This window comes from Pongo pygmaeus, chromosome 19 (genome assembly GCF_028885625.2).
Source record: "Pongo pygmaeus isolate AG05252 chromosome 19, NHGRI_mPonPyg2-v2.0_pri, whole genome shotgun sequence".
Lineage (NCBI taxonomy): Eukaryota > Metazoa > Chordata > Mammalia > Primates > Hominidae > Pongo > Pongo pygmaeus.
Genome location: NC_072392.2, coordinates 16586209 through 16608390, shown reverse-complemented (window position 1 = coordinate 16608390; position 22182 = coordinate 16586209). Strand labels below are relative to the sequence as shown.

General features: G+C 43.2%; 1 protein-coding gene across 2 annotated transcripts; it reads left to right on the top strand.

The window, feature by feature from the left end:
• The first annotated feature begins 2 nt into the window (after window positions 1-2).
• ZSWIM7 (zinc finger SWIM-type containing 7) lies at window positions 3-22006 on the top strand. Of its 2 annotated transcripts, none has more exons than XM_054456649.2 (6): window positions 3-225; window positions 6039-6060; window positions 12438-12540; window positions 18668-18772; window positions 20407-20526; window positions 21474-22006. In XM_054456649.2, exons 1-5 carry the CDS (start codon window positions 150-152, stop codon window positions 20521-20523), a joined length of 423 nt encoding a protein of 140 aa, XP_054312624.1. In that variant the 5' UTR covers window positions 3-149; the 3' UTR covers window positions 20524-20526; window positions 21474-22006. The 2 variants fall into 2 exon arrangements, with proteins under 2 accessions (XP_054312624.1, XP_054312627.1); XM_054456652.2 differs by having other exon boundaries at window positions 21-225; window positions 20656-22006.
• The last annotated feature ends 176 nt before the right edge of the window (window positions 22007-22182 follow it).

Sequence of the window (22182 nt, the reverse complement as noted above, 5' to 3'; positions counted from 1 at the left end):
ATCCTTGCGTCCGCACGCGCGATGACGCGCTCCGACGTCACTCCGTCTCGCCCTGCCCCAGCAGGGGGTCGGGATCCTCCGCAGGTAGGCGCCGTCAGCTGGAGCGTCGCGGTGGTCGGCCAGTCGTGGAGGGCGTGTCCTGCGGCGCTATGGCCGTAGTGTTGCCGGCGGTTGTGGAGGAGCTCCTGAGCGAGATGGCGGCGGCGGTGCAGGAGAGCGCGCGAAGTACGGTACCGAGGTCGTGTGTGGCTGCGCGGGCCGGGCATCCGGGCACCGCCGGGCCGGAAGGCAGGAGGCGGGGCGTCCGGACCTGGCCCTACCTTTTTTCCGTGTGGTTCTATAAACCTCTTGTTCGTAAAAACAAAAACAAACAAACAAAAAAACAGCGAAATTGGAACAAGTAAAAGTCAAATCGATTCAGCAAATATTTAGGGTACAGCGCAGTTGCAGGAGCTCCTCCGTCGGAGCGAGTAGGCCAGTGGGGACCGAAGTGCTGAGAGCTGGCCAGGTCGCTGGGAGGGGTCCCCGCCCGGGGATAGAAGGGACGGGAGCCTACAGTGAGTGATAGAAACGTGGAGTTCTGGATTATTTTACACGAAATTTTGAATTATTAAACTACTTTTTCTCAAATTCTGATGTTAACATTAAAGTTAATGCTTCCATACACTTTAAAAAGTAGGCCCAGCGCAGTGGCTCACGCCTGTAATCCCAGCACTTTGGGAGGCCGAGGCAGGTGGATTACCTGAGGTCAGGAGTTCGAGACCAGCCTGGCCAACATGGTGAAACCTCGTCCCTACGAAAAATACAAAAAATTAGCTGGGCGTGGTGGCCGGCTCCTGTAATTCCAGCTACTCAGGAGGCTGAGGCAGAAGAATCGCTTGAACCCAGGAGGCGGAGGTTGCCGTGAGCCGAGCTCGCGCCATTGCACTCCAGCCAGAGCAACAAGAGCGAAACTCCATTTAAAAAAAAAAGCATTTTAAGAGCCACAAAACCTAAATGCATATGCAATCATTGGAGTAAATCTGGGTATTGTGAAAGCACCATTTTTTTCTGACCAGCAGAGGGTGCTCTTGGGCTATGCTCGCCAAAATCACCTGAGAAGGGTTGATCTCAAGATGTGTTCAGAGTATGCTAGGATAAGATCAAATCAAATTTGATCTAATCAAAATGCATTGACTAATGAACTACTCTTAGGATGTAAAAATGGTCATCTTATAAATAACAGCCATATTAGGCCCCAAAACTGCCACCGCTTATTCAACTTGGATGGCTTTTGTTTTAAAAGTACTGTACTGCATTTTGAAAGGGTTTATCTTGAGTTACTGTTTTTAAGGAACTGAGAAAAATAAGCCAACTTTGTTTTCTCATCTCAGTCAAAATTAAGGAGACTTAGTGTATGTGCTTGAAAGATTAGTGCAGTCAAGTATTCAAACATACTTGATTCCAAAAAGGATGGGGAAAAAGCCAACTGATGTTAGCTTATACAGTTGTTCTGTGCTCTAAGATTGGATGGCCTGAGGGTTCGGAATGCTGTCACTTTAAACAATAATCGCCAGAACTGTTCTGTGTCTGAGTAGATTAATCCATACACTGACAGTAGTTTGGGTTTTTTTTTTTTTTTTTTTTTTTTTTAAGACAGAGTCTTGCTCTGTCTCCCAGGCTGGAGTGCAATGGCGTGATCTCAGCTCACTGCAACCTCCGCTTCCCGAGTTCAAGTGATTCTCCTGCCTCAGCCTCCCAAGTAGCTGGGACTACAGGCGCATGCCATCACACCCGGCTAATTTGTGTATTTTTAGTAGAGACGGGGTTTCACCATATTGGCCAGGCTGGTCTCAAACTCCTGATCTTGTGATACGGCCACCTCAGCCTCCCAAAATGCTGGGATTACAGGCGTGAGCCACCGTGCCCAGCCAGTTTTGGGTTTCTTCCCTCCAACAAGAAGGTTCACAAGACACATTGACAGTCCTGAAGGGGGCATAATCATTGCCCCTGACACCCATGGTTCAGACAGACAGAGGGACCAATGCTGTTGATTCATGTTTATTTTCAGCAGTCCTGTTTTCTGTCTTTTTCAAAATTTTTTTCTATTAATATATAGTTATACACCCTTCCTAACCCCCATTCTTCAGTGGTAATTTTTTTAGATCAAGATTCCAAATTTATACTTGTATGATGATATATAAACTAGTCACAGTGGAACCATGTAGGAAGCTATGATTACTTTTCGTTTTCTTTGTAACTTTTGGATTTCCCTGGAGTTATAACTATCTTGGTTTTGTTTATTTGCTTGTTTAGTTTTTTACATATTTATTCCTACTTTAACCTCACATCCTTTACTAGTGTTCTCAATCTCCCCTCAAGATGTTCAGATGAATGAAGTCTGTTACCAGTTTCACCTTCCTGAAGACATCTCTAGAGCCTTCTGACTTGCTTAATATGGACTGGCTGATCTCTCGGCTGTTTCCTGAGATCTCTCTTCACCATTATTATCTGGGAATTCTCTGTATCTATGTTGGGTCCTATGTTTAGTATATCCTACAGTTTTCTTTTTCTCAGTTTACTACCTCTTTTTTTTTTTTAGACAGTCTGTCACCCAGGCTGATGTGCAATAGCATGATCAAAGCTCACTGTAGCTTTGACCTCCTAGACTCAGATGATCCTCCCATCTCAGCCTCCCAAGTGAGTATCTGGGACTGCAGGCGCACAATACCACGGCTGGCTAGATTTTTGTATTTTTTGTAGAGACAGGGTCTCACCATGTTGCCTAGGCTGGACTCGAACTCTGGAGCTCAAGAGATCCACCTGCCTTGGCTTCCCAAAGTGCTAGAATTACAGGCATGAGCCACCGCACCCGGCCCATGTAAAATTTTTTTTTTTTTTGAGACAAGGTCTTGCTCTGTCACCCAGGCTGGAGTGCAGTGGCACAATCATAGCTCACTGCTCCCTCAACCTCCCAGGCTCAAGAGATCCTCTTGTCTCAGCCTCCTGAGTAACAGATACCACAGGTGTGCACCACCATGCCCAGTTAGTTTTTGTATTTTTTGTAGAGACGGGGTTTCACTGTGTTGCCCAGGCTTACTACCTTATTTTATGGCACACAGACTCTGCCAGCTTCCTGAAGAAGGGGGCATGAGATGTACCTTTTGAGGGTTTCTTTTCTATTTTTTGAGACCGGGTCTCACTGTGTTCCCCAGGCTAGAGTACAGTGGTGCAATCACACCTCATGCCCAGCTGATTATTTTATTTTCTGTAGAAATGGGTCTTCTTTGTTGCCCAGGCTACTCTGGAACTCCTGGGCTCAAGCGATCCTTCTGCCTTGGCCTCCCAAAGTGCTGGGATTATAGTTGTGAGCCCCCACACTGGCCCCTTTTTGAGGCTTTTTATGTCTGAAAAAGTTGTGGGGTTTTTTTGGTTTTTTGTTTTTTTTTTTTTGAGACAGAGTTTCGCTCTTGTTGCCCAGGCTGGAGTGCAGTGGCGCAATCTCTGCTCACCACACCCTCCGCCTCCTGGGTTCAAGGGATTCTCCTGCCTCAGTCTCTCGAGTAGCTGGGATTACAGGCATGCGCCACCATGCCCGGCTAATAGTTTTTGTATTTTTAGTAGAGATACTAAATGTTGGTCAGGCTGGTCTCGAACTCCTGACCTCAGGTGATCCGCCCACCTCGGCTTCCAAAGTGCTGGGATTACAGGCGTGAACCATCGCGCCTGGCTGAAAAAGTTCTTTTTCTGCCCTCACACTTAAGTGATTGTTTGTCTAGGTATTGAATTATTTGTTGGAAATAGTATTTCTTCAGACATCTGAAAACATTATTCCACTACCTCCTAGCTTCTAGTGTTACTCCTGATTTTTGTATGTGACCTTTATTTTCTCTGGAAGTTTGAATTATCTTTTCTTCATAATCAGTGTTCTGAATCTTCTGATAAAGTTTGTTTTTTTCACTTCACAGTGTGGGCACACAGTGGGCCCTTTCAAGCTACAAATTCATGTCCTTCAGCTGTGGGGAATTTTGAATTATTTGACTGATGAGTCCTCTCCATCTGTTTTCTCTGTTTTTTCCGGTATTTCTGTAATTAAGTTACTGGATGTCCTCTGTTGTCCTTCTGGTTGACTTACTGTGGCTTCTGTGTTTCTTTTATATTTTCTCTACTTCCTGGGAACTTTCTTCAACTTTATCTTCCAGGTTTTCTGTTGAATTTCTGTCTTTTTTTTTTTTTTTTTTTTAAGAGACGGGGTCTTGCCGGGCACGGCGGCTCATGCCTGTAATCCCAGCACTTTGGGAGGCCGAGGCGGGCGGATCATCTGAAGTCAGGAGTTCGAGACCAGCCTGATCAACATGGAGAAACCCTGTCTCTACTAAAAAAATTAGCCGGGCGTGGTGGTGCATGCCTATAATCCCAGCTACTCTGTAGGCTAAGGCAGGAGAATTGCTTGAACCCGGGAGGTGGAGGTTGCAGTGAGCCGAGATTGCGTCATTGTACTCCAGCCTGGGCAACAAAAGCGAAACTCCGTCTCAAAAAAAAAAAAAAGAGAGAGAGAGAGACGGGGTCTTACTGCATTGCCCAGGCTGGCCTCAGACTCCTGGTTTCAAGCAATCTTCCTGCTTCAGCTTCCCAAGTAACTGAAACTACAGAGACATACCATGTATTTTTAATTTATAACTTTCTTTCAGAAGATTCCCTTTTTCTTATTATGCCTTCTGCCTGTTTTTGTTCCTGTTTTATGATTGCATTAACTTTTTTCTGATGATAAAATATTAGTAATAGATGTTTAAAATTTTCTCCTTTCTGCAGTTTTTCCTCTTTCTTCTGTTTGCTTTATTCTATTTCCTTTTTCCTTTGTTGTCTGGTAACCCTTGGCTGTCTAGTCATATTTCAGAGTGGAAGAGTAAAAAGTATATTGGAAGCTCTGGGTGGTAGAGGGGCTTACGGAATACGAACGTCACTATAGTTGTTCTCAGTAGGCTATTTAGTTGGGGCAACCATTTCAGTGTCATTCCCACTTCTCTTGGGGTATACCTAGGGAAGACTTCCAGTCTCGTGGCTGGAGGGCGAAGGCCTGATGGGTTGTGTTATGGGAGCCATGTTAGGGAAGACAGCAGGAGATCCTGTTTTCAGTGTGACACCCTGACTTTCACTGTACCTAGTATTTTTCCTTAGTCCAGATATCCTGTGTTTGAACCTCTCCAGAAAATAAACCTAGTCTTTTGCCAGAATGAGGGAAAGGCAGTCACCTAAAGCTGTGGAGGGAACTGGGGTCCCACTACTTCTCAAACATACTTGAAAAGAGTCTTATTTTCATATCCCTGCTTCACCCGCAATGAAGCTATTTGGTGCCACCAATTTGTTAGGGTTTGGGGAAGGGGAGAGGTGGATTTTGGAGTGTAACTCAGGCTGGTGCTTGACTCTCCCCATTGCTAGCCTAGGATTCAGTTTTCTTAGGTCTTATAAATCATTTTCCACTCTTCTATCAGCTTCCAATGTATCATGGCTGTTGTTTCTCCCTGTCTTTCTCATCCTTTGGAATTCATACTTTTAAAAACAAATCTGGCTGGGTGCGGTGGCTCACATCTATAATCCCAGCACTTTGGGAGGCCAAGGCGGGTGGATCACTTGAGGTCAGAAGTTCAAGACCAGCATGGCCAGCATGGTGAAACCCCATCTCTACTAAAAATACCAAAAAAAATTAGCTGGGCGTGGTAGTGCATGCACATAGTCCCAGCTACCTGGGAGGCTGAGGCAGGAGAATGGTTTAAACCCAGGAGGTTTAAACAAATACACAAAACCAAGGTGCAGTGAGCCGAGATTGCACCATTGCACTCCAGCCTGGGCGACAGGACAAGACTCCGTCTCAAAAAAAGAAAAAGGAAATCCTTTTATTATGGTTTTAGTGGGATTTGGGGAAGGAGTAAAACCAGATGCATAGGTTCAGTTGACCATCACACACGGAAGTGTTTGTAGTTACAGTGTTTTTTAAGATTTTTATGTCAATGGTCACTGGCTTAATATGATTAACTTTTTTTTCCATTCTCATTTTACAGTTCCTGATGAATATTTGTTATCGTAAGTACATATACTGTTGTGTTTGATTATTTTTTTAACCATTAATGTTAAAATCCTTTCAACATCAACTCTTGATTTTTAAAAATATTCTTGACCAGGCACGGTGGCTCACGCCTGTAATCCCAGCACTTTGGGAGACCGAGGCGGGTGGATCATGAAGTCAGGAGATCAAGACCATCCTGGCCAACATGGTGAAACCCCGTCTCTACTGAAAATACAAAAAATTAGCTGGACGTGGTGGTGGGCACCTGTAGTCCCAGCTACTCAGGAGGCTAAGGCAGGAAAATCACTTGAACCTGGGAGCTGGAGGTTGCAGTGAGCCAAGATCATGCCACTGCACTCCAGCCTGGGGACAGAGTGAGACTCCGTCTCAAAAATAAATAAATAAATAAATAAAATAAAAAATAAAAATATTCTTACTACCAGGCACTGTGACTCACACATCTAATCTCAGCACTTTGGGAGGGAAAGGCAGGAGGATTGCTTAAGCCCAGGAGTTCGAGACCAGCTCTAGCAAAATAAGGAGACCCCCATCTCTACTAAAATAATTTTTAAAATAGAATAAAAGGCCAGGCACCGTGGCTCACACCTGCAATCCCAGCACTTTGAGAGACTGAGGCGGGTGGATCACTTGAGGTCAGGAGTTCAAGACCAGCCTGATCAACATGGTGAAACCCTGTCTCTACTAAGAATACAAAAGTAGCAGGATGTGGTGGCGCACACCTGTAATCTCAGCTACTTCACAGGCTAAGGCAGGAGACTTGCTTGAACCCGGGAGATTGTGGTTGCATATCTCGCTGTGATTGTGCCATTGCACTCCAGCCTAAGTAACAAGAGCAAAACTCCGTCTCAAAAAAAATAAAAAATAAAAAATACTCTTAGAAACTAGGAATAATATTTTCTTGACATGATTCTTAAAAATTTGTCTCAATTGAATAGCCAACACCATATCCAGTATTGTCATATTTGCCACTCTTATTTAACATTGTTTTAAAAATTGTGGCTGTTGGCCGGGCACAGTGGCTCACGCCTGTAATCGCAGCATTTTGGGAGGCCGAGACGGGCAGATCACCTGAAGTCAGGAGTACAAGACCAGCCTGACCAACATGGAGAAACCCTGTCACTATTAAAAATACAAAATTAGCCAAGCATGGTGGTGCATGCCTGTAATCCCAGCTATTCGGGAGGCTGAGGCAGGAGAATTGCTTGAACCTGGGAGGCGGAGGTTGCTGTTAGCCAAGATCGTGCCATTGCACTCCAGCCTGGGCAATAAAAGCGAAACTCCATCTCAAAACAAAAAAAAAAAGCGTAGCTCTTCAACTAACACATGAAAAAGAAATTACAAATGTACCTATCTGCAAGGAAAGACAATTATAATTATTTGCAGATGATACAACTACTTAAATGAGAATAATATAGAGTGGTCAGTTATTTTAAAAATGCAGAGATCAAAAAAAAAAATGCAGAGATCAAAAAAGTGAAAGCTACCTAGGTTTAAGTAATACTTAATTACTGATATACACTTATATTTAAAAGTCCTGTCCAGGCACGGTGGCTCACGCCTGTAATCCCAACACTTTGGGAGGCTGAGGCGGGTGGATCACCTGAGGTCAGGAGTTCGAGACCAGCCTGACCAACATGGTGAAACCCCGTCTCTACTAAAAACACAAAAATTAGCCGGGCATGGTAGCAAGCACTTGTAATCCCAGCTACTCGGGAGGCTGAGGCAGGAGAATCGCTTGAACCCGGGAGACAGAGGTTGCAGTGAGGTGAGATCATGCCATCGCACTCCAGCCTGGGTGACAGAGGCAAGACTGTCTCAAAAAAAACCTGTCCCAGGAGGATTGTTTGAGCCCTGAAGTTTGAGGCTGCAGTGAGCTATGATTGTGCCACTACACTCCAGCCTGGGTGATGTGACACCTCATCTCTAAAACAATAAAAGTTCTGAAGAATATATACCAAGCTCTACCAGTGTTTTTTCTTTGGGGCAAGGAAGGAGGTAGAATTGAGGGAATGGCCTTAACCTTTACTGTATTTCTTAAATTTTTAATAAGAATTAAATATTACTGGAAAAAATGTACTACTTTAAAAACAAAAGGGCAAAGAATAAAAGATGCAAATAGCCAAATCCTTTGGGAGGAAAAAGACAAATCTTACTAGTGACCACAAAAATACAAATTAACATAACTTTTCATCTAGAAAATTAGTGACCACAGAAAAGAAGTAGACACAAATATGGGGAAAGGGATCATTTATAACAGGAATGTAAATTGCAGGGTAACAGGCAATAGGAACTTTAAAACATACATGTTCTTTGACCCAGAAATTCCACATAGAAGAACATATACCCAGGAAGTAATTATAGATGTTCGTAAAGATTTTACAGTGAGGATATTCTCAAATGTGATGAATATCCAGTATTGTTTATGGTAGCAATAAAACGTAGAAACAATCTAACAATTCATGGAGTTTGAGGAGAATAAAAATGATTCATCTTTATAGTAGAATTATTTGTAACCATTAAAAGTGATATGGAAAAATCTTTAATGCATTCAAGAGATGTTCACAGTAGGTATTAAAGTGGACAGAGTCTCACTCTGTCGCTGAGGCTGGAGTACAGTGGCGCAATCTCAGCTCACTGCAACGTCTGCCTCCCAGGTTCCAGTGATTCTCCTGCCTCAGCCTCCTGAGTAGCTGGGACTACAGGTGGCACACACCAAGGCAGGTGGATGACGAGGTCAGGAGTTCCGCCCGCCTCAGCCTCCCAAGGTGCTGGGATTACAGGCATGAGCCACCACGCCTGGCCTTAAAAAAATTCTTAAAGGTAACTGTTGAGATTGATTGGTAAGGTTCCTGACAAATTTTATTTCATTGTTTTTTGTATTTTGTTATTTTATAGACTAAATCTTCATATGTTTAATATAAAAATTCAAAGCACTCTTTTCTATTTCCCCCAATAATTTGTTGTATATGTGGCTGGTTTGTTGGAAAATGAAGTAAGAAGTTGAACATTTTAATTGTGAAGCCTTACTAGGTTTGTCTTACTCTGTGTTAAGTCATATAAGTTCTTTAAAACATTAACTTTTCAGTTTGAGTTTAACCCTGCTATTTTATTTTCTAGTTTATAAAAATAACCCACACTTAGGCCAGGTGTGGTAGCTCATGCCTGTAATCCCAGCACCTTGGGAGGTGGGATGCGCCTGTAATCCCAGCTACTCGGGAGGCTGAAGCAGGAGAATCGCTTGAATCTGGGAGGTGGAGGTTGCAGTGAGCAGAGATTGTGCCACTGCACTCCAGCCTGGGCAACAGAGTGAGAATCCAACTCAATAATAATAATAATAATAACCCACACTTATAAAAAACTTTTATTGGAAAATAAAACCTATAAAAAGCATCAATAATCATACCACCCAGTAATAATCACTCTTAAATTTTTGTTTATTGCCTTTTTTTTTTTTTTTTTTTTTTTTGAGACAGAGTTTCGCTCTGTCACCCAGGCTAGAGTGCAGTGGCGCAATCCCGGTTCACTGCAAGCTCCGCCTCCCGGGTTCACACCATTCTCCTGCCTCAGTCTGCCGAGTAGCTGGGACTACAGGCACCCGCTACCGTGCCCAGCTAATTTTTTGTATTTTTAGTAGAGACAGGGTTTCACCGTGTTAGCCAGGATGTCTCAACCTGCTGACCTCGTTATCCACCTTCCTCGGCCTCCCAAAGTGCCGGGATTACAGGTGAGCCACCGCGCCCGGCCGGTTTATTGCCTTTTCAAAAAATGAAATTTTGGCCAGGCATGGTGGATCACACCTGTAATAACAGTACTTTGGGAGGCTGAAGCTTAAGGATCACTTGGGGCCGGGAGTTTGAGACCAGCTTAGGCAGCACAGGGAGACCCTGTCTCTACAAAATCAAAAAATTAACTGGGTGTGGTGGTGTATACCTGTAGTCCTGGCTGCTAGGGAGGCTGAGGTGGTGGGAGGATCACTTGAGCCCAGGGGGGTTCAGGCTGCAGTGAGCCATGATTGCACCACTGGAATCCAGCCTGCCTGGATGACAGAGAGAGACCTTGTCTCAAAAAACAAAAAATAAAAAAACAAAAAGGCCAGACACGCTGGCTCACACCTGTAACCCCAGCACTTTGAGAGGCCAAGGCAGGGGGATCACCTCAGGTCAGGAGTTCAAGACCACCCTGGCCAACATGGCAAAAGCCCATCTCTACTAAAAAATACAAAAATTACCTAGGCATGGTGGCCTGCACCTATAATCCCAGCTACTTGGGAGGCTGGGACAGAGAATCTCTTGAACCTGGGAGGCAGAAGTTGCAGTGAGCCAAGATTGTGCCATTGCTCTCCAGCCTGGACAACAAAGTGAGACTCCATCTCAAAAAAAAAAAAAAAAAATTAAACTTTTAATTTTGACATAATTGTAGGTTTCCTTTAAAAAAGTTAACATGCTTGAGAGTTCCTAAAATATTTTGTCTTCAACCTTTCTCACCTAATATTATAAGAATTTTCTCACATATCAAAGTTTTTTCCTGTATATCATTTAACAGTTGGATAGCCTTATTACTAATCCAGAAAGTACACATTTAATATCTTCAGATAGGCAAACATAAAAAAGCCTGATAATACTGGTGTTAGTGGGGACATGAAGAAAATAGAAGTCTGGTTTTTCTGTTTGTTTGTTTGTTTGTTTGTTTGTTTTTGAGACGGAGTCTCCCTCTGTCACTTGGGCTGGAGTGCAGTGGCGTGATCTTGGCTCATCGCAACCTCCACCTCCCGGATTCAAGCGATTCTCCTGCCTCAGCCTCCTGAGTAGCTGGGACTACAGGCGTGTGCCACCACGCCTGGCTAATTTTTTGTATTTTTAGTAGAGACGGAGTTTCACCACGTCAGCCAGGATGGTCTCGATCTCCTGACCTCTGGTGATCTGCCTGCTTCAGCCTCCCAAAGTGCTAGGATTACAGGTATGAGCCACCGCGCCCAGCCTGAGAAAACAGAAATCTTATACAGTGCTGGTGGGAGTGCTGTTTTCACTTTTTTGTGTGTTTTAGTTTTTTTTTTTTCTTTTTTCTTTAGAGATGGGGTGTCACTACATTGCCCAGGCTGGTCTTGAACTCCTGGACTCAAGCGATCCTCTTGCCTCAGCCTTCCAAAATGCTGGGATTATAGGCATGAGCCACCACTCCTGTTTCCACTTTGGAGAGCTATTGGCAATATCTATTAAAGTTGAAAATGAACATATGCTTTAGTTACATAAACTAAAGGGGGATTTTCAGAGATGTATGCCAAGGGACATGTATGGGGATAATTGAATATTATTTATAATAGTATAAAATGGAAACAATGTCCATACATAGAGTACTTAAATAAAATTCAGTGTATACATATAATGGAATATTATTCAAAGGTAAAGTAAAAATAAATGTATGTCAACATGCCTCATTTTCAAAAATGCATTGAGTAGAAAAATGTAAGTTGCCAAAAGAAGTCTACGATATTTTATATTTTCTTTTATTTTTCATGAGCTATTTCAGGAACAGCAAAAAGAAGCCTACAATATATCTTTTATGTTTTAAAACAATACTATATATGTATATGCATACATATATGCATGTGTTTGTTATGTATGTGTGCATACATATGTTCTATATATAATATTTAATATGAACACATTAACAGGAAGAAAACCAACAAATGCATGTGCTTGCCTCAGGGATAAGGGGAAGGTAGGAAGAAGGAGGCACTACAAAGAAGTATAAAGAGGGCTTCTTTATCACTAACAGTTTACTCCCTTTATTAAAAATATAATACAGGCCAGGCACAGTGGCTCACACCTGTAATCCCAGCACTTTGGGAGGCCGAGGCGGGTGGATCACCTGAGGTCTGGAGTTTGAGAGCAGCCTGACCAACATGGAGAAACCCCGTTTCTACTAAAAATACAAAATTAGCCGGGCGTGGTGGCACATGCCTGCAACCCCAGCTACTTGGGAGGCTGAGGCAGGAAAATCGCTTGAACCTGGGAGGCGGAGGTTACAGTGAGCCAAGATTGCGCCATTGCACTCCAGCCTGGGCAACAAAAGCGAAACTCCATCTCAAAAAAAAAAAAATAAATAAAAAAAAATATATATATACACACACACACACACACACACACACACACACACATACATATATAATACAAGAAGATCTGAAATAAGTACACAAGATATTAACATTAATTCTGGGGAGTGAGTGGGTCCATGGGTTTTGCTGTATTATTTTCCTTTTTTCGAAATTAAAATGAATTTTTTAAAAATGCTAAGTCTAGTGATCCTTTGGGTCAAGTTACTGAGGTGACTTTGAGAATCAGGCCTTCTAATCTGAAGCGTTTTTATTTCACAGGCTGAAGTTTCTCTTTGGCTCATCAGCCACCCAGGCCTTGGACCTAGTTGATCGACAGTCCATCACCTTAATCTCATCACCCAGTGGAAGGCGTGTTTACCAGGTAGAAGTCTAGAGATGGGGGTGATCCCTACAGAAACCCCTTAGGACAAAATGTTTTCTTCATCTCTGTAGAAGCTGTTGACTAGCTTTAAATATTTCCTGGACTGTTAAAAGGTTTTTGCCCCAACTTGATAAAATTAACAAATTGATAATTTAAAAAAATTGTTATTTACTTTTAACTGACAGAAACTGTCTATATTCATGGTATATAACATGATGTTTTGATGTATGGATACCTTGTAGAATAACTAAATCAAGCTAATTAACATATCTAATACCTTATATACTTTTTTTTTTGTGGTGAGATCTCTTAAAATCCACTATCTTAGCAATCTTCAAATATACAGTACTTCAGTCTTTTTATTTCTTTGTTTTTATAGAGACAGGGTCTCACTATGTTGCCCAGGCTGGTCTCAAACTCCTAGGCTCAAGCAGTCCTCCCACCTTGGCTTCTCACAGTATTGGGATTACAGGCATGAGCACCATCCCCGCCAATACTTTGTTATTAAATATATTCACCATGTTGTACCATAGATACCCTGAACTTATTTCTCCTAACTGAAATTTTGTACCCTTTGACCAATATCTCCCTATCTTCCTCCCCAACCCCAAGGCTCCTGGTAACCACTATTTCTTCTTCTATGAGTTCAACTTTTTTTTTGTTTTAAATAAAGACGGTCTTGCTATGTTGCCCAAGCTGGTCTTGAACTCCTGGCCTCAAGCAGTCCTCCCCCTTCAGCCTCCCAAAGTGCTAGGATTACAGGCATGAGCCATTGCACGTAGCCTATGAGTTCAACTTTTTTTAGATTCCACATATAAGTGAGATCATGTGGTATTTGTCATTCTGTACCTGGCTTATTTCACTTAGCATAGTTTCACTTAACAAAATCCTCCAGACATTTTTGTAACTAAAATAAGATGGCCCGGCGTGGTGGCTCACGCCTGTAATTCCAGCACTTTGGGAGGCCGAGGCAGGTGAATCACCTGAGGTCAGGAGTTCAAGATCAGCCTGGCCAACATGGTGAAACCCCGTGTCTACTAAAAATACAAAAATTAGCTGGGTGTGGTGGCGGGCGCCTGTAATTCCAGCTACTCGGGAGGTTGAGGCAGGAGAATCGCTTGAACCCAGGAGAAGGAGGTTGCAGTGAGCAGAGATCGCACCATTGCACTCCAGCCTGAGTGACAAGAGCAGAACTCCGTCTCAAAACAAACAAACAAACAAAAAAAAACACAAAAAAAACTTCTGGATGGTATTGTCCTACTCAAAGGAGACTGCCTATTAGATGAATTTTCTCATGGAGAACTTATGGAATAATCAAAGTCACTGAACTTGCAGTTTGTACCTGAGGAAGTGTGTCTGTCCTCTTTCCTGGTGTTTTTGTTTTTGGTTTTTAGGTAGCTAAAATACCCGAAACTAGAGGGACCTTCAAGTTTTTCCCATTGCTTTTAGTTTGGGATATTTGGTCTTGATTCCATTATGGGCACAATACTTGACCTGGCAAGCAGAATTTTGTTTGAAATATTTTAATTACTGTTGACTTTTTGTTCCTCCCATTGGTCAACAGTAACTTAAGTCACTTGTTTAGTTTTTGTCGTTCACATCTGATATATATTACGTTGCTTTATTAATTATAAAATACTAACTTCCAAGAATTGTGGCTGTCCTCTTGGACTTTGAATTAAATGAGGCTGTAGAAATCTTGTACACCCTCAAATTAACCTTAATGGTTGCATTGTATGGTAATATAGTAAGAATTTGGCTGAATTCAGGAGTTGTATGAGATGATAAAAGTTGAGTCACATACTGCCTCAGTGCCCAGCTAGTTATCTTTTCATAGGTCGTTCTTCATCCCATAGGTCAACTCTAATATTATTGTTCTCTAGATGTAATGTGAAATAATTCTAAAGTCATTGTTATGTTGCTGACACCTGAGTCGTTTTCTATACCTTTTTTTTTTTTTGAGGCAGAGTCTCGCTCTGTTGTCCAGGCTGGAGTGCAAAGGCATGATCTTAGCTCACTGCAACCTCTGCCTCCTGGGTTCAAGCGATTCTCCTGCCTCAGCCTCCTGAGTAGCTGGGATTACAGGTGTGTACCACCATGCCTGGCTAGTTTTTGTATTTTTAGTAGAGACGGGGTTTCACTATGTTGTCCAGGCTGGTCTGGAACTCCTGACTTCAGGTGATCCACCACCTTTGCTTTCCAAAGTGCTGGGATTACAGGCGTGAGCCTGTGCTCCTGGCCACTTTTTATACTTTTTTGGTTCACTTAAGAAGGAGGATATTTCAGTCAGGAGAGGCTAAGTTATGCTGTGGTATCAATGACCCCAAATCTGAAAGGCTTACAAAAACAAAGTTTTAGATCTCATTCATGCTGTGTATCCACCAGGAGCCAGTTGTAGCTCTGTTCCAAAACAGCTTCATGCAGGGATCCCAGTGGGCAAAGCAGCCCATATCTGGAACACTGTGAATCTCAAAGAGAAAAAGGAAAACATGGTACACAATTTTTAACATTTTTCTGCTTGGCTACTCAGATTTTACTAAAGCAGGTCACATGGCCAGCCTGTATTTAACAGGCCAGGAATATATAATCCTGTCTTCAGAGAGAAGCACCAAACCCATGAACAATAACAAAGACACTGTGGAGTGTCCTAAGAGGCTTGGAGCAGTCATAAAATAAAACTGTACCCCTGAATGGATGACCGTGTAGATGGGTCACCTCTCCTTGCGACCTGACTGAAACCACAGTAGAACCACAGTAGCGACCACCTCCAAGTGAGGTTCCTACAAGTCCTGTCAGCCATGGTCTGAGTATCCTCTTTCCAGCATGTTCCTTTTTTAAAACGCTCTCTCCTTCTGGGGATAAACATTCCAGACTATACGTGGGAAAACTAGGAGCAATTCCTGTAAGAGGAAGTTGGTTTTTCACTGAAGGGTGAAGGAATTGAATTATGTTATCCTTAAGGTCAATTTCCAGTTCTAAATGTTTCTAACTCAGATTTTGCCTGATTGTTGGGTTCATTAGTTGTCCACTGCTAGATAAGCGAAAAGCAAATTCGAAATTTAACCTCTTTTGGTGTTTATTGCTTTAGGCAGTTGAACATTTTACTTTGAGTCTTAGCCCTTGAAAGGCTCAGGCAAGGAAACTGTAGAATTTCTCCCCATCTCAAGTCACCAGGCATTTATTCAGCATGATCCAGGGAGCATTATGATGGACGGGGACTCGCAATAAGAAGGAAGCAGTGAATTATTCTAGTCAGTATAGAATCCCAGAGGCTTCTGCTTGCTTAAGTTTACATCTAGAGAGAAGAGACGAGATAACTAAAGGGAGGAGAAACCTGAAGTTGTATTCATTGGTAATAGTTTAGACACCCAAGAATTATAGGCCGGGAGTGGTGGCTCATGCTTGGAATCCTAGCAGTTTGGGAGGCTGAGGCGGGTGGATCACCTCAGGTCAGGAGTTCAAGACCAGCCTGGCCAACATGGCAAAACCCTGTCTCTACTAAAAATACAAAAGTTAGCCAGGCATGGTGGCACATGCCTGTAATCCCAGCTAATCAGGCGGCTGAGGCAGGAGAATGGCTTAAACCCAGGAGGTGGAGGTTGCAGTGAGCCAAGATTGCATCATTGCACTCCAGCCTGGGCAACAAAGTGAGACTCTGTCTCAAAAAAAAAAAAAGAATTATACATGTCACTGCTGGATGTTGTGGGTTTTTTCTTTAGGATTAAGTGGAAAACAATCTGCTTTAATACTCTTCCTTCAATGTAAGCTTCCACACATGCTGGGGAAATCTCTCCATTGATACTGAATGGTCTCGGTGATATGTTCATAACACGTCAGAGCCTTGCGGTAGGTAATATGCAAGGTGTGCTTTTTCAACACCTAATTTGTAACTGGGCGGAAATCTCTTTTTTTTTTTTTTTTTTTGAGACAGAGTCTTGCCCTGTCGCCCAGGCTGGAGTACAGTGATGCAGTCTTGGCCCACTGCCACCTCTGTCTCCCGGGTTCAAGCTATTCTCCTGCCTCAGCCTCCTGAGTAGCTGGGATTACAGGCACCCACCACCACGCCTGGGTAATTTTTATATTTTTAGTAGAGACAGGATTTCGCTATATTGACCAGGCTGGTCTTGAACTCCTGACCTCATGATCCACCCGCCTCGGCCTCCCAAAGTGCTGGGATTACAGACGTGAGCCACTGTGCCCGGCCTGAACTGAAATCTTAAATGTGTTCAGTAGGCATCTTCTTACCCAATCATTGGCATTTCTGGTAACCTAAAATCTCCCAAGGAATTCTGACTGCATCAAAAAACCATACTGAGGCTGGGTGTGGTAGCTCATGCCTGTAATCCCAGTGCTTTGGGAGGCCAAGGTGGGAGGATCACTTAAGCCCAGCAGTTCAAGACCAGCCTGGACAACATAGCAAGACCCCATCTCTACAAAAAATGTTTTAAATTAGCTTAGGGTGGTGGCGCACACCAGTACTCCTACCTACTCAGGAGACTGAGGTGGGAGGATCACTTTAGCCGAGGGATTTAAGACTGCAGTGAGCTATGATCATGCCACTGTACTCCAGCCTGGATGACAGAACAACATCCTGTCTCCAAAAAACAAAAATTAAAAAAAAAAATGTTAATAAAAGCTGTACTGGGATAACTGCATTATATGAACCACTGAAAATGTGACAAAAGCACAGCACTGGAACCTGCTGTTTGTTCTTGCAGTCAAACCATACCTGTAGCTTTATTCTCTGTGGGTAAGAAAGATTAAAGAATCCTAGGAGTGCTAACATTGTAATTCAGAAAAAATTTAAAAGTCCTTGCTTTTTCATTTAGATTGCCATCTGAGAGCCTAAAAGTGCTTTGAAGGCCGTGTGGCAAATTCCTAAGTGGCAGTTCATTATAAAATCACCCTCAGGACATTTCTGCTTCCCTTGGATACTAATAATAATCTTATGCCTCCAGTTGGGAAGTTAACTCTAGGAATGAAGACCTCAACAAAAAGTTTTTGGCTGCCTGGTGGTAGAGAGACTTAAACAAAGGATTTCTCCAACAAATTTGTGCAATCATACTACAGATGTATCTTGTTTTTCCTGTACCTCTCCTTTTTGTCCCTCTTGACCACCACCAAGACTGTTAGACTGTGCCTCTTATCAACCCACTACGTATCAGTGTCCTCCTTCCATCCTGCTAGATGAGTAGGCAGATCTGGGCCTGCCTCTTTTCCTGAGACCTCCATCCTGAACAGCTGAGTCATTCCTTTCGCAAGGGTCTTTGCTTTATTTATTCTCTCTGCTCTCATGCTCTCAAATGCTTTTCAAAAGCCTCTTCCCAGTTTCTTCTTTTCTTCTTCTGTGACCTGTCTTTATTTTAGAGACGGGATCTTTGTCACCCAGGCTGCAGTGCAGTGGTGCAGTCACAGCTCACTGCAGCCTTGACCTCCCAGGCTCAAGCAGTCCTCCCCTCTCAGCCTCCCAAGTAGCTGGGACTACTGGCATGTGCCACCATACCTGATTTTTAAAAAAATATTCTTATAGAGACGAGGTCTCACCATGTTGCCCATGCTGGTCTTGAACTCTGGGGCTCAAGTGATCCTCCCACCTCGACCTCCCAGAATGCTGGGATTACAGGCTTGAGCCACCACACCCGGCCTGAGACCTATCTTACTCCTGCCCTGCTACTGACCCTTTGCCTGTTTTTAGTCTCTCTTTAGGTATGTAGGAAGCTTTAGAAATGTACACACCTGCTGGGAAATACCAAAGGTTAAGAACCCCCACAATAAAATGCAGATGAGAGATTCCCCCTCCACTTCCTTCTTATTACGGTCAGCCCATAGAGTGGGCCCCATGAATCACTAGGCGTAGGAACAGAATGGTTTATGTGGTTGGTTGAACTAATCTGAAACTCTTCAATTCCTTTATATGCAGTCCTAAAGGTGAGCACTGAGAGGTGAGGAAGGGAGAGTCTGTACGCTGGAGGAAGAGAAGTTGTTTCCTCTTTTATGTAACATATTACTGCAGTTCTTCTCAGTGCAATTTGCAGAGCAACTCTGAGTCTACACAGATAAAAAGGGAAAGAGATGGTTTTTCCAGCACATCTTCTGAGGTCTGATCCCATCTATCCTTTCTTTCTAGGTACTTGGAAGTTCTGGTAAAACATACACATGTTTGGCTTCTTGTCATTACTGTTCATGTCCTGCATTTGCCTTCTCAGTGCTACGGAAGAGTGACAGCATCCTGGTGAGGATGGGGAAGACTCTTCCCACTGTAGTTGAATGTAGAGAGAAATCGCCCTTACTTTGTGGTTTAACTATTCTACAAAATGGGAATCTTACTACATGTTGAAACAAATGGTAGTTTTTTGTCCTTGACTTCAGTTAGTCATCTCTTAGGGGCTTAGCCTCTCAAAATGCAATGTCATTTTTAGAACTACATCAATTTCCTGAATTTTTATGTAAAAGATCATGAGTGAAACTTTGAGAAGGAAAAAAAGGGAATCCCGGAAGTGGGCACTGGGGAATTAGATGGCCCCATAAAAATAAGAACTAAATACGATGTTGGCAACTTTGCATATCCTACCTTCAGCCATGTGGTATATCTTTGCACTGCCTGTGAGACAGCCTGACACCACACTTGACCTTCACATGGGGCATGAGTACCTTCACCTATTCCTTTAAGCCTTTGCCAGTTTCATCAGAGTCCAGACCATGAAGCAGAAACAGGACATACTCACACACCTTATTCCAAAGAAAAAAACACACCTTCCTGAAAGCAGGCAGCTATTTTCTATGGTGTCCACTCCATTCTTCCCCTTTCTTTTACACTGTTAACTTCTTAAACATCTTGGGACCTGGCTGGCAAGTTGGGTATACCATTGTCCAAGAGGCCACATTCATAACTGATGTGCCCTAAGTTTATCTCAACTGCAAGAGACAGGATTGAACCAAGGCCCCTTCAAGATCTAAAGCTGTGTTCTCTGACATCAGATTCAACATAATCATCTCCCCAGAGGTGTGTACAGGCCAATATATGCAAGAGTTTTGCCACTACTCCCCGCCCCGCAACCCCAGAAGTATAACATAGTAGTTAAAAGAGCAGCCTAGAGACCGATGAGCATGTGGTTACAATACCTGTCTTCCTAGGGAGCTGTCAGATTTCAGTGAGATAATCTGTGAGAAGCACTTCACAGCATAGTGCCTCAAGGAATGTTAACCATTGCTGTGACAGCTTTCTGAAGGCAAGGAAGAAATATAACTTAGGACTAACGTGAGGAGTGCAGCTAGTCTTGGTTTTCACCATGGGTTACATACCTTGTGCCTGATGGATCTAAGCCGTTTCCCAAAGTAGCAGGTAAAGTAAGTCTGTTTGTCCACTCTGATTTCTAAAGAGAATACTCCTGTCTCGTCATCTTTATCTGCAGTTTTTATTTATTTATTTTTTGAGACAGAGTCTGGCTCTGTCACCCAGGCTGTAGTGCAGTGGCATGATCTTGGCTCACTGCAACCTCCACCTCCTGGGTTCAAGCGATTCTCATGCCTCAGCCTCCTGAGTAGCTGGAATTACAGGCACGTACCGCCACACCCAGCTAATTTTTGTATTTTTAGTGGAGACGGGGTTTTGCCACATCAGCCAGGCTGGTCTCAAACTCCTGACCTCAAGCGATCTATCTGCCTCGGCCTCCCAAAATGCTGGGATGACAGGCGTGAGCCACCATGCCCAGCCTATCTGCACTTTTTAGACAATCAGTTAGAGACCCCGTAATCTGTATGCTCTAGTCTTTTCCTGCCAAATAAGATGGTAATGAGAAATCTTGGTTAGACTGGCCAGCCCCGGCCCTGCCTATTTCTAATAGGTGTGTGTGTTTTATATTCCAGTGCAAGCATCTCTTGGCAGTTTACCTTAGTCAGGTCATGAGGACCTGTCAGCAGCTAAGTGTCTCCGACAAGCAGTTGACTGACATATTATTGATGGAGAAGAAACAAGAAGCATAAAAGGTACAGATTGAGCATCATTCTTTCAAAATAGAATCCTGTCAAGAATGCATTTAAAACATCATGATTCACACGGAAAAGAGGTGAAATGGATCTTCAGACACTTCATGTTACTGTCCCTTTTCCCTCCAGGACTGCAGGAGGTGCTGTGGGTTGGAGCCGTGGGCTGTGGAGGGTTTGCATATGATGAGAAGCCCTGTACAGTCTTCTCAAGAAAAACCCTGCACCAGTCTCTGAGGTGCTTGGGTAAAAAAAGTCCCTGGATGGAATCAAGATTTTAAATTCAAATAAAGCCTAATATCATGTTGTGTCCACATTATTTAGTCTTTTTTTTTTTTATTTTGAGACGGAGTCTCACTTTGTCGCCCAGGCTGGGGTGCAGTGGCGTGATCTCAGCTCACTGCAAGCTCCGCCTCCTGGGTTCACGCCATTCTCCTGCCTCAGCCTCCCGAGTAGCTGGGACTACAGGTACCCGCCACCACGCCCGGCTAATTTTTTTATTTTTTTTAGTAGAGATGGGGTTTCACCGTGTTAGCCAGGATGGTCTCTATCATCTCCTGACCTAGTGATCTGCCCGCCTCGGCCTCCCAAAGTGCTGGAATTACATGCGTGAGCCACTGCACCTGGCCCTATTTAGTCTTAAGTAACTGAATTACTAGTAATTTTTAAAAGGTTGGAATGGTGGGCCAAACAGAGTAAGATGAAGTTTCGACGAGTAGGTCAGTTCTTTTCCTTGGGTCCAGAAAACTATTGAGCAGCAACAGAAGATCAGAGCAGAGATGTGGCTAAACAGTAGCAGGTATGAAAAGACTTAGAGGTTCTGGTTTGTGTAAGCTTCAAATATCTGTGATGTTGGTGCCAAAACAGCTTAAGTAGACTGTATTGTTTGAGAGGTAGTATTGAGAACAAGGGAAGAACTGGTTTCACTGCATTTCTGATCTTTACAACAGGGCAATTGAAGGAACAGACTAAAAATCATGTCCTGAAAGGAAACTACAGGTACTACCAGGGATTTTCAGTCTGAAGAAGAGAAGACAAAATAGATGACAGAAGGAGTATTAGAAGGGGGAGCGATGAGACTCAGTTGGACACCAAGAGACAGCAAAGAAGCAATAATACGTGAAGATGAAAATGAAATCAATTATTTCAACATAAGACAAGAACTTATGGTAAAGCTGCCCACAGCCAGAAGAGGATCCTAGAAGGACGGGAATTCCCTGTCTGCAGCATTTCATAAGCATGTAATGTCGTTGCAGGGATACTGCAGAAGGAGTTGAAGCAGTGGACAGACAGATGATATAAGTGATTTTACAGCCTAAGAAAGCCCCATGCTTGTGCCCCCAAAACATGAGGTGCTAGTGAATGAATGCTGGGGGAAAGCCCAGGGCCTAGGTGTTGCAATGTTCTGTGGTTGGCAGATGCTTTTTGTTTTGTTAAAGTGCAACAAATAAAATTTATCAAGACTTTTCTGCTACTCAGGAAACTTGGACTCAGTATAACTTACTTTTTTTCCAGCAGCCTTCAGGGTAAACTTTAGAAGGTAGATGCAACAAGCCAATGCAGCATCCTAAGCTTGTCTTTTGAAGTTTTATTTTTATTTAACCTAATATACACAGAGTTAAATAATTTTACTTAGTAAAATTTTCACACTTTGGGTTC